This window comes from Pleuronectes platessa, chromosome 22, assembly GCF_947347685.1.
Source record: "Pleuronectes platessa chromosome 22, fPlePla1.1, whole genome shotgun sequence".
Lineage (NCBI taxonomy): Eukaryota > Metazoa > Chordata > Actinopteri > Pleuronectiformes > Pleuronectidae > Pleuronectes > Pleuronectes platessa.
Window position 1 is genome coordinate 5,082,454 of NC_070647.1, and position 12,749 is coordinate 5,095,202.

A 12,749-nucleotide genomic window follows, 5' to 3' on the forward strand; every position below is an offset into this window, starting at 1 on the left:
AATATTCTTATAAACACTTACATTAAAGATGTTATAAAATAATTATATTAATATGTCAGAGTGTCCAGTAGACACGGGTGAAGGAAAACGCCAATTGCGGAACCTGAGTGGAGAGGAACCACAGTCCCAACACGGACCGTTCGGCGGTGTGACAGCGGAGCTCGTTCCCGGTCAGGCACTTGTGAGTGGAGGCCCATGTGGTTTGTCAATGAGCGGCCATCAAACCCCTGCACTTTAGGAAGCTTCCACATTTCAGCGGTCGACTGTTCGAGTAATTTGTTTCCAAGATGCTGCTCGAAGCGCTGGACAGTGATGAGACGTTTGTGTTCGCAACCGCTGCCGGTAAGAAAGAAGGAGGCCACAGGAAGAGAGCTAGCTAAACCAGCAGCGTTGTAGGCGTTAGCATGCAGCTAAAACGCACACATCAAGGACCGAGCTAATGTTGTCAGTGCTAGCAAGCTAATTTAGTCTGTGTCATTCTGTGTGAACGTGTCATGTCCTGGTCATTAGCTGCTGTTATTAGCCGAACTCTCACAGGTGGACTGCGCCTGTTAGCTAGTTACATAACATGTGAAGTTACCTGTTGTAACCTATAACAGTCAGACCTGTTAAAATGTTACCGAGTACACCTCCAAGGGAACTGAGGGGGTTGTGACCACAGGCAGCAAGTTCATGTAAAAGGATGTTAAATTCCATAGAGCATGACTGTCATCATGGCTCCTGAATCTACTGTGTTAGCGTCACACGAGGTGTAAAGATTCATGGTTCAGTTTAGATCTGGATATTTGACTCAGTTTCAGTTCGTATCCAAATGTTCCAACACTGCATACGTGTGTCCTGGAGTCTCAGCAGTATACTGATCCATCCCTCATCTTGATTTGATGAAAAATGCTCTTGCGGTTAAACCTGATCTGTAATATTGTCAGGTAACATAGTAAAGTACGGCGAGTTCAACAGGCTGCACCTGTAGTGTATTGTTGTTGTATTGCTGTTTCATAGATTTTATTGCATTACGTCATCACAGATATCACTGGCTTGCTTTTAGAAGGAAACACACACATACACACACACACACACACACACATATACTCTAGCGTCGTAATGATCAAAATAGAGACTGCAACCCCAACCCAAGGCCACATTTGCAGTTGGTGCACACACAGAGTTGCATCTCCATGACTTGCATTGATTTTCTCCAAGACGTAATCTTACCTAACCCATAATATCTAGTTACTATACTCAGCATAACCATGTCTTCACCCTAAAAATGCAATGATTTACATTATGTCCCCATAAGGGGGACAAGACCCAATAATCTGACTGTGTGAACAGAATGATATAGGTTCCCACAACTTGAGTTGTACCTGGACCACACACACACAAAATATAACGTACTGCTTCTAAACTGATCAACCATCAGAAGCTGCTCAACAGAAATGACAGATTTATTAGATCTATCTTAGACAGTGACAGTGTCTTCATCACATCATTACCCACCATAGAGCAATGACAGGTGTGAAACACCCCACTCAGCTCATATCACTCCTGTCTCATACATGCCTGTCTAAATGTGACCAGGAGCTGTCTGTATGTTTTTTTTTTTGTGCTTTTATTTCACCTCCTCTCTCTCCTCAGCCTCTGTGCAGGTCCAGGTGGAACCTGTGGGGCGGTGGCTGGAGGCCTTCCTGAAGAGGAGGAGCAGGACTACGTCGGCCTCCTTCCAGGAGCTGGAGGAAGAGGAGGTGTCATCTGAGGAGTCAGAGGATGAGGAGTTTCAACTGGAGGAGTACCCCATGCTCCGAACTCTCGACCCCAAAGACTGGAAGGTATTGGTCCAGTAACAACTAACATGTAATTATGTTTCATTCATAAACTGTCCATATATAATGAATTCACGCAAGGAGTCATTGAACCTCTTTGTCTTGTCTCCGGCTTGTCAGAATCAGGATCATTATAGTGTCCTCGGCATCCCACACTTGAGGTACAAAGCCACACAGAAACAGATCAGAGCTGCTCGTGAGTACCCTTCCTCCTCCTGCTCGTATGTAGTTGTATCTGTAGTTGGTGATTAGAAATAATTAAAGCCACGATCTGCTGTTTCTCGACAGATAAATCCATTGTGTTGAAGCATCATCCTGACAAAAGGAAAGCTGCCGGGGAGCAGATTGTAGAAGGAGACAACGACTACTTTACCTGTATAACTAAAGGTATGTAACTGCTGCTATATGATACCAACACTTACATTATTTTTGGGCTCTTAAACTCATCCTGCTCTTTGTCAATGTCTGAACCTCAGCTATAGAAATCCTGTCAGATCCTGTGAAGAGAAGAGCTTTCGACAGTGTAGATCCGACCTTTGACAACGCGGTGCCTTCAAAGAATGAAGGCAAAGACAACTTTTTTGAAGCGTATGCTCCCATTTTTGAGAGGAACGCTAGATGGTCTTCCAAAAAGCACGTTCCCAAAATCGGAACCATGGAGTCGTCTTTTGAAGATGTGGATAATTTTTACACTTTTTGGTAAGTGGTGTTTTTTGGGTCACTATTCAGCAAGATGCTGATTTCCGATGTAAGGGGGTAAAAACAACCAACTCACAATCTCTTATTTTCTACTATTAAAGGTACAACTTTGACTCGTGGAGAGAATTTTCATACTTGGATGAAGAGGAGAAGGAAAAGGCTGAATGGTGAGCTAGCGTTCATCACAGCCATCCAAGCAACTGAGCCAAATATGAGGTTGTGTGTCTTAACTTCTCTTGTCTGACTGACATGTTTCTGTTTTGTGCTGCAGTCGAGATGAGAGGAGGTGGATTGAAAAGCAGAATCGAGGTGCCAGAGCTCAGAGGAAGAAGGAGGAGATGAACAGATTACGAACACTAGTTGGTACAGTCCCTCAGAGCCGGCACACACTCAGAGATTTCATAATGCACAATGTAACTTAACAGCTAAAATATCACAAAGCTGCACAAGGCCCAAATAACTCAACCAATATAGAAATGGTCTTTAATTTTCACGGCTCAAAATCAGTGATATTGATCCGTGTTATTGCTTCTCTGCAGATACTGCCTACAGCTTGGACCCTAGAATAAAGAAATTCAAAGACGACGAAAAAGCCCGGAAGGAATCTGAGAAGAAGGCGAAATCTGATGCCAAGAAAAGAGAGCAGGAGGAGAAGGACCGAGTAAGTCTTCATTCTTTACATCACTGCACACGCATTGACTTTAGTGGGTGCATCTAAAAGCATCATTTGTGCTTTTCAGGCTTATGTTGAAAAAAATAAAGCCCCTCATTCATGCAACCTTTATTTTAACTCTGGGATACACCAGTCATTGTATTGATTTTGTCCATCTTTCAAAGTGATATGTGCTGGAAAGGTAATGTGAACCCAGAGTCGAAAGCCATCAACGGAAATAAAAGGTGTCAGAAGCAAATGTCAATGAAACCAGATTGAAAAACATTTTAACATTTTTAAGTTTGTTGTTCACAAGATGCATCTGCTGTTATGAAACAGGCCTCAGGAGAAACCCTCCAGCGTCTGTCTATAAATGGAAATGGTTAAGTTCTCTGGCTACGTTCACTAGAAGTGGCTGCCAAGCTTAGACGACTCCAAAGGCACAGAGCAGAATTTTCTTTTAAGCTGCTTACAGACATGCACTCAAATCCGGAGATGTGTATGTGAGAGGCCCTGGACTTTCTCTAGAGTTTCTTCAGCCTCGAAAATGTCAGTCAGTCAGGGTGAGGTCACAGCAGGAGATCCTCCGTAGAATTCACTTGTGGGCAAGATGATGACACTTAAAACTTTTCGCCGCCAGCTTCTCCGCTCTTCACTGGAACAAGCCAGAGATTTTCCTGTTGCTGTGAATTTGTCTTACTGAAAAAACTCCTGCTGCATTATTCATATGTGAAAGACAAACTCCGGAGTTCATGTCTGAAAACACCTCAATATACGCAGATCATTAAGCAAGGTGTCCATGGCAGGACGATCATCAGTATTTTACTATTATATTATACACACTTTTTAAACTTTTAATAAATATAAAATATTGCTAGACATCCTCTAAGACAAGGAAATAGTTTGACTCTGACTAGTATTTACTTCCTGATGGATGTTTTAAGTTTGGTTTGAAAATGATGTCATTTGCTCATCGGTGTGTCTCTCTGTGAACCCGACAGGCCCGGCAGGCGGAGCTGGAGACAGCTCGTTTGGCAAAGGAGAAGGCGGAAGAGGAGGCCAAGCAGGTGGCCCAGCTGGCGAAAAAAGAGAAGGAGATCCAGAAAAAGGCCATTAAGAAGGAGAGACAGAAACTCAGGACGACCTGCAAGGTGAATTTTCGTGGTTTCAAGTCTCAAATCAGAAGAGTCGTGCAATCTAGTCTTATTGACTCTATTGTCAACTGTCTCCATGTCTTTCCTCACTCACAGACCTGGAATTACTTTGCTGACGATGAGTCTGACAGTGTGAAGATGATGGAAGAAGTGGAGAAACTCTGTGATAGGCTGGAGCTGATGAGGTATTGTCACCTACATCAATTGGAGGAATTTAAATGCTTTTAAAATAGTGGACTCATTTGAGCACACTGGGGCCCCAATGCATCTTGAATCTGAGATGATCTTTTATGTTATGATGCTTGTGTGTTTGCAGTCTTCAGTCCCTGAATGAAATCCTGGCCTCAGCCACAAAAGAAGACGGCAAGGCAGCTGTGGAGAAGCAGGTAAAAAAAAAACATTAAATGTTTGTTTAAGTTATTTAACAGCTGATAGAGGAATAATCACCACCTTCATGTGGATGTCTACCAAGGTATTAAGTGCACTCAAGTTTAAAAACATGTTGCGTGTCTTTTTTCAGGTGCAGGAGGTGAACAACCAACTGCAGAGGGAGAAGGAGGCTGAGGTTCAGGCGAGACAGACAGCTCGCAGTGCGGACCAGGCCAGCGGCGGAGGAGGCAGCTCAGAGAAGGGCTGGAACCAGGAAGACCTCCAGCTGCTCATTAAGTCTGTCAATCTGTTCCCTGCTGGAACCAACGCCAGGTAAACCGACAGAGCGGCGAGTTATGAATGGCAGAATAGAAGACTCGGGATAATAATGCAGCCCTGGTTTGCCATGTATTCCAAATGTATGCTGACAAAGAAAATTAACTCTGTATCTTTCCTCCTCCTTCCAGATGGGAAGTTATTGCCAATAATATGAACTTGCACTCCACCAGCGGCATGAAGAGGACGGCCAAAGATGTCATTAACAAAGCCAAGAATATGCAACGACTCGGTGAGCTTCACAACTGACAGTAGACCATTAATGCTAATTAAGACCTGTCAATAGGCTTTAAGAAGCTAAAGCAAAGTGCAAGTTATTTATGCTGAGCTCATGGTACAGAAGGGCATACAAATGTATTAGTAGAGTAAGGTGTTAAAAAAGGCCATAATATATTAAGGAATTTAAAACGTCATAGTGCAGTAAGTTGGCAGGCCTCAGATGAGCCAGGAGTCCCTGTACATCAGACAGCTCCATTATGAATGATGACTCACATCCTCTGCATGGGGAATTTCCCAGGGGTAAAACAAACCGCTGCAGAAATAGTTTTGTTCCAGCTGCAATTGTTCACTTGGCCTTATCCAATTTACTGTGGATAGCGCAGCATTTTAGCACTTTTTGTGCTGCAAAACAAATCTACCTTCAGCTACAAATAAAGTATAAAAATGTCATAGTACAGTAGGGTTATAATGCCCTAGTATAGTAATGTATAAAAATATTATAGTATAGTGAAGCGTTTTTTAAAAACAGTCTTGTAAGTTTGGCATAATAAACTAAGTCATAAGGTTACATTGACATAGTTTTGACTTAAAAATATTATCTTTGATTATTCTTAAAAAAAGATAATGTGTATTTTAAGATGACACATGCTGGAGATCACTGGTGTATATACAGAAGAGTAGGTAAATGAAAGAGTAATTCGTACAGAAGAGAAATTCAGCTGCCTTTGTGATTTCATCTTAAATATTCATAATACATCAGTGTCAAAGACTCCTGCCGTCATCATCAGGTAACCATGCAAATGAATTCCATGAGCTCAAAGTGTACATGTCCTCTCTTCAGATCCGATACAGAAAGATGACATCAACAAAAAAGCCTTTGAGAAGTTCAAGAAGGAACACTCGTTTGTGGCGCCCACCATAGACAACGCTGTGCCCTCAGAGAGATTTGAAGGTGAGTACATCTATACAGCTGCTTAGTGTCTGCAACATACGATAAACGGACTGAAACCAGTTTCACAAGTGGAGAGGAAAGTGACCCAAAATTTCCAGTACGTTGGGAGTGTGCCACCAAGTAGAATCATTCATTTGCTTTCTATTTGCAGTGAAAGCTGTACATTAAGTAAAACAAATATAGTACTTGTGCTGTACAAGGAATGTATCATTTTGTCACCTTTACTGTGAAACCAGTGTTTTCACAGAACAGTTTGTAGCAATGAAGGAGCTTATCAGTGCTACTTCAACAGTCAAGTTGCTGTAGTTTGTTGACGCTGATCATTTCTACCAGACAAACCCATGTCTCCCGTTTGTTCCTCTCAGGCGGTAGCGCTGCACCCTGGACCACAGATGAGCAGAAGCTTCTGGAACAGGCCCTGAAGACATACCCAGTCACCACAGCCGAGAGGTGGGAGAAAATCGCTGCCGTTGTCCCAGGACGGAACAAGAAAGACTGTATGAAGCGGTACAAGGTAAGATGGTCTCTTAACTTATCATGTGTATGAGGTTAGATTAAAGTAACATGTCTGTAAAATACAAATTCACGGTTCTAATCTATTTCCCCTGTTTCTCTCACAGGAACTGGTGGAGATGGTTAAAGCCAAGAGAGCTGCTCAGGAACAAGTGGCACCCAAGAGCAAAAAATGACAAGAACCACAAAAGACAATAGTATCCGTGTTATTTTAACATTATTGTGTTGGTCTTTATTTTATAATAAAAAATTAAAGGACGAAAAAGACAAGACTTAAATACGGTTTCTCTTTATATGTTTATGCTGTACAGTTAAAAAGGTGATCAGGTTCTCATCCAGTACATTCCACTGCGGATCTGGTTGTAGTCTGGAAGCTGTTCAATGGGACCTGAGACAGAAACAAATGTGGTTTTATTTCTGTAGCTCTGGCATCAGCTCTACCAATAGTAACATTGTACACACAGTTACAGGTAACAAGTGGTCAAATAATCAGATGGTTCAAATTTAACCTACCGAGGAGCCTTAAGTGTTAGAAACCTGTTTATTTAACCCCTTAGTACTGAAAGAATAATGAAGCTTAAGTCACAATAAACAAATGTTTACATCTTAATCCAACTTAAAACCACGGGTACTGTTCATTATTATAATGTGAGTCTAGGTGATCAGGTCACTTTTTAATGATGCTAAGCTCCAGGCATTGATTTAAGACCAGTGTATATCTCTCTGCTTGGGTGGCAGAAAAAAATGCAACTGTTGGAGACAGTTAACAGAACCTGGATAACACCTAAAGCTCACCATCTTGTCCCAGAGACATGGATGACCCTATTCTTTGTTGATGAGTGGGATTTAAAAAAAATCAAGTATAGTCGTAGGCTAGACATTGCCAGCACAGAACATTTAAGCTGTTATACAAAGCACCTCAAACCTCCATGACCTCAGGAACAGTCGGCCTCTACAATGTGTCAATTTGCATGAAACGATACAAAATTTGCCACATACCAACTGCGGCAATAGCAGGAGCCTTGTTGAAGATGTATTTGGTGCACACGTCCTTTACGGTGTCAGCATCAATGGACTATTGAGAAGTGACAAATAAATAGAGTAAGACACTGCAACCATTTCCCACAACTCCTTTTTAAAAGGTCAAGGATTATTTACCACTGAAACAGGATGTTGGTATGAATTTCAGTTATACAGTACTGAGAACACTGACGCGGCACGTCAGAAGAAATGAAGCATAACCGCTGGTCTCGAACAGTAATACTGACCCACTTCAAGTAATTACGGATAGTAAAAGCCCAGAAAATGTATTTGACACAATATGGGCCCTTTAACTAACCTAGAAACATTGTGATGGTTTTATTTGTTGGACTTAACTGTTCTGGCAAAACTATTAGCCTCAACAAATTCATCAATATTTACTTTCTCCTTGAAAGTATCAGGTGTGACAATTACTCCTATGGTGACTAAATTTAACTGATGTCTTAAATGTTTTCATACAATAAAAGAAGTAATTGAAAAGCTTTGGAATCGAATCGGAGAAAACATGTTCTTCCCTAGTGTCTGATTCGATTTTTAACCTAACAATCAATAAAACAGTTTCCACTCACATCAATTCTGGCCTCCAGCTCATGCAGAGGCATCCTGCGGCTGTAGCACAACATCTGTCTGCCGATGTCCTCACAGATAGGGGTGGATCCTGGAGAGATAGTGTGATATTCAAACCCATGTGACGCTACAGTTCTCTTACCAACACCGACTCTCTGACCGCGTCTTACCATCGAGATGCAGCAGCATGTTGGTCTTGAGCAGATTCTTCGCCCGAGCCACCTCGCTCTCCGTCACGCTCGTGCAAAGAGACATCCTGACAGGAAGCAAACCGACAACTCTTATTTCGTTTACATTTAGAGAACAGCATCTGTGGTTTCAACCCTTTCAACTGCGTTTGTTCTTACCATTCCATCTGAGTGAAGTGCATCATGTCGTTGATGGTGCCGGGCTCACACACCATGTAGAGCCCCCACAGGCCTGTGTCTGTGTAGCAAGTGTTGAAGGACTGGAAACTGTGGCACAGGTTTCCCTGACAGGCCATCTGAGCCAGTTTACTGGACAGATTCTGGATTCACACAGAACAAAAAAAACAAGGTTCAGTGTTCGTGAGAACATTGAAGCAGGATCTGTGCATTTTACAGTAAAGTATGAAATAAACTAATTCAGCAGTACTGTGAAATAGCTCATGTTCAATCCTGGTACAATTGAACACAACAGATAATGGGCAGAATTAGATTAACCCACCTCGCTTGTGCCGACACGCACCAAAACACTTAGAAATAGGGTCAAAAACATAGTTTGTTTTTTGTGAACACAAATGATCGAGTGTGTATTTGCCTATAGCGCAGGGTAGTAAGGTCGGATCAAAGGTGGTTCAGGAGACACCATTGCTAAGTTTGTGAACACAGAACACTTATCACTGACCACTGGTGATCAGATCTCTCAGGACGGATACCATTACCAGATCGCATGGCTGGCAGGTTTCAATGATTTGGTCTTTCTGTTCAAACTAAGGTACTCACCACTCCGCCACCGAAAGAGCGGTCCCAGTTTCCGATTAGTGTGTTTGCCACCATGAGGGGGATGGTGTCAGGGTGAGACCAGCCCACTGCCTCCACAGCGATGGCAATATGAGCCAGGGGCATCTTGTCATCACGCACACGGATCTGAAACAACAATAGGACACACTGATTCTTCACCTAAATAAATTCAAGACTTTGCCTTCCAAAGCAATCATCACGTTATCTATTAATGATTTTGTCTTGTTTTCTTTAAATGTGCAACAATCAAAGTAAATAATACATTTGAAAAAAGAACCCCGAAGCCTGGAACAATGAGCATGAAGACTTAACCTTACCTCACTTCCTGTGAAGAGGCAGGGAGGAACTGGCGGAGCATCACCTTGATATAGACCAGGAAGTTTTCCAAAGTGATATTTGGCCAAATCGATGAGCTCATCATGTGAAACACCTGAACAAATACACACGGTCAGAACAACCCTGGGGTTACAATTCTCTGGAGTATTAAATCATGACTGGTTTACCGAGATTTCAAGAAGAATCAGCTGTAATGGTAATTTATTCATCCTAAGACCCAGGTCTCTGTCTCCGCCATTTATATACATTCTTATTGTTTAATAGTCTCATACCAAACAAACATTTTTAGCCCATTTGAATGCAAAACGAGGAGAGAAAGAGCTCTGACCTCCGGCAGCAGCAAGCACTATTCTGGGGCCTTTGTAGTGAGTGGTGATGTACTCCACCAGGTCTCCTCTGTTGATGGTCCTGCATCACATACAAATATACAACTGACTCAAAGCAGGAAAGAACTGTAATTTGTTTTGTGTGTACACAACAACGCATGTTAGCCTGTGCTCAGCAGCAGATTATTCCAAATGAAGGGTCGGAACTCACTTGATGTTCTCAGAGGGGCCCAGAATTGTCCTGCCCAGAGCTGTGGTCTGATAGGCTGTGGCGTGCAGGTAGTCGAAGACCACTTCCTGCAGGTTGGTCTCTACTTCCTGCATCTCTCGGAGGATGACCCCTCGCTCCCTCTCAATCTCTGCTTCGCCCAGCGTACTGTTCTGGATGATGTCAGCCAGAATCTCCACAGCTTGAAAGAAGGAAACAGGAAAAAATGTAACTGGATTTATGTATTTTTTACATATGAATAACAAATCTGTCCAGGATGTCCAGTACATTCAGGGTGTTAGTTTACTATGCTGTAAAAAGGTAATATAATTTATTTTATTGAACATCCTTGTATTGTGAATCCATCAGACTAATATGCTATTCTTTGAAAACAGATATGGATGTTTCTCTCTTCACCACTACTTAGACATCTCAGTGAGGCCTTAGTGTCTCTCTGACATTGAGGTTCTGTGCCCTGCTGTATCGTACCTCGGGGAAGATCCTTGGAGAAAGCTTTGGCGTAGTACACAGTCTGCTCCCGGGACGTGTAGGCGTTCAGGTGAGCCCCCATGTTCTCGATCTCCAGCTCTAGATCCAACTGAGACCTTTTCCTTGTGCCCTGACATACACATATACGCAATGAACAAAACTCTTAAAATACTTGAAATATTAAAGACAAGGCACATTATTTCATTTTCAGAGGCACCAATATTAGATTTAAGTAGTTCCTTTTGGATTTTGACAACCAAAACAATGTCACTGCACCTATGCCCTGTTCAGATCTAGCAGTAGCATCCTAGTATCTACAAACAGGAACTCAATAGCTCTTTGTAAATACAATAACCTGTTTTCTTTATAATTGTGGCATATAATTTAAATAAAAACCAATTAAATACAAACCACTGAATCTAGTTCACAGTAGTAACAACATTTCTGCACTGCTCCCATCTCACCTTAAACGCCATATGTTCCAGGAAATGTGCTGTGCCATTATTCCTCTGGTTCTCATAGCGACTGCCGGCGTCTATCCAGAGGCCCACCTGGAAGAAGTCAGTGAATTATATCCACACACTGGAAACTGCCTAGTACCACAACTTCCACAATAAACATGAAGTGAGCTCAACTTCTGTAATGATGGAAGTAAATGTTTGGGAACTGAAATAATCCCTCAGTGTGTAGATGCTTGGAGAGACCTGAATCTATCTGCTATCAAGTATTCTGAAAAACTGTGCACAAGTTTATCCAAGTAGAAATGCTGCTGATTTAATGCAAATAGTTATGTTGATTAGATTTATGATTAATAAATTAAGCAACCTCACTTTGATTTTAGCGCCCACAAAGCTTTGTAGTTTCCCAGAGTTTCAAACTGGGAATTGTACTACAGTGCTGTTTCAGTTCTACCTAACATGTTGCCTAAGATTACAGTGATCACAGTATGTTATGTTAAACCAGAAGCATAGCAGCTCCCTGGTTTATTCTTTATTGCTGATAAACATTATGTGTATCTTCTGGTGTGAGAGGAAACGTGGAACTTACTGTGCATGTGGTGAGTCCCGCGTCCTCCGAGGCGACCCGCAGCCCGTTCTCCAGCGTGCTCACCTTGGTTTCAGGGACATTTAGCGCCACCTGCTGGGCAGCCTGTGTGGCCAACAGTCTGTGTGATCCGGCTGAGAGCTGCAGGGGCAAATCCAGCAACAGTCAGGATGACGCTTCACTTTTTAGACACTGACGTAACAGCTGATGCAACCATGTTACGATGGGTTTGACAGAAGCACACAAGCCAAACTTAAACTCTACTATCTTTAAGAGTCCATCTTGGAAACGCCGGGCATGTCACAGCTGTTAGCTAAAGTTAGCAGACACGTTAGCAAACACTCGACCTGACGGACCACGTCGAGAGCGTCTCCTCCTTGAGACTTTACAACGACACCCGTCGATAAACCACACAGCGAGAAAATAACACAAACACAGCCGGTGACACGCTCCTCTTACCCGGTTCAGAGAGTTTGTCTTCAGTCTTTGGAGGAGAATCCTCCCAGAAGACGTGAAACGCTGCACGGACGCCGCCATGTTGTTTATCTGTCAGACTGCGCGTGTGCGGTTTTCATTGAAGCAATTTCCGCCGGAAATGTCGAGATGATCAATAAACATTTTCTAAGATGAACAAATATATAAAAGTCAATCAAAAATAGTAATGTAAACAAAACTTGATGTTTAAACATGACGTATATCAAGTATCAACCTTATATATAAGGTATATATATATATATTATATTCTTATAACTACAGGTTACAAAAAGACAAGATATTGGTGCTAACTTCAAACACGACGCAATGTATATAAAGTTTATTTTCAACTGATATTGTGATAGTGAAAAATTATTAAATTGTCCTAAAAAGTGCGTCACAATGAAAATAAATTTCCGAGTGACTCAAAATTTCAGTGAAATGTTCTATGTTTCTACGATATGATGAATAAAACATTATTTGTCTTAGTTAGATTGAATATATTTGAATTCTTTGTTGATGGTTAAGTTTGCAGTTCCGAGAATATGTTTTGTAATCATTGTTCTT

The 12,749-nt window shown here is 42.0% G+C and overlaps 2 protein-coding genes across 2 annotated transcripts; one reads left to right on the forward strand and one right to left on the reverse strand.

Moving 5' to 3' along the window:
* The first annotated feature begins 142 nt into the window (after positions 1-142).
* dnajc2 (DnaJ (Hsp40) homolog, subfamily C, member 2) lies at positions 143-7,329 on the forward strand. Its single transcript, XM_053415100.1, has 16 exons — positions 143-342; positions 1,636-1,826; positions 1,941-2,016; positions 2,109-2,207; positions 2,297-2,519; positions 2,621-2,686; positions 2,791-2,882; positions 3,059-3,180; positions 4,173-4,322; positions 4,422-4,510; positions 4,642-4,711; positions 4,846-5,027; positions 5,162-5,262; positions 6,091-6,201; positions 6,567-6,715; positions 6,822-7,329. The coding sequence occupies exons 1-16, from the start codon at positions 288-290 to the stop codon at positions 6,888-6,890; spliced, it is 1,845 nt and encodes a 614-aa protein (XP_053271075.1). The 5' UTR covers positions 143-287; the 3' UTR covers positions 6,891-7,329.
* On the reverse strand, positions 6,921-12,282 carry pmpcb (peptidase, mitochondrial processing subunit beta). The gene is made up of 13 exons (XM_053415101.1): positions 12,168-12,282; positions 11,712-11,849; positions 11,129-11,215; positions 10,665-10,794; positions 10,179-10,377; positions 9,970-10,049; positions 9,623-9,735; positions 9,288-9,431; positions 8,670-8,830; positions 8,493-8,578; positions 8,325-8,413; positions 7,714-7,789; positions 6,921-7,102 (listed from the first exon to the last, which is right to left on the reverse strand). Exons 1-13 carry the CDS (start codon positions 12,243-12,245, stop codon positions 7,038-7,040), a joined length of 1,446 nt encoding a protein of 481 aa, XP_053271076.1. The 5' UTR covers positions 12,246-12,282; the 3' UTR covers positions 6,921-7,037.
* Positions 12,283-12,749: the final 467 nt, after the last annotated feature.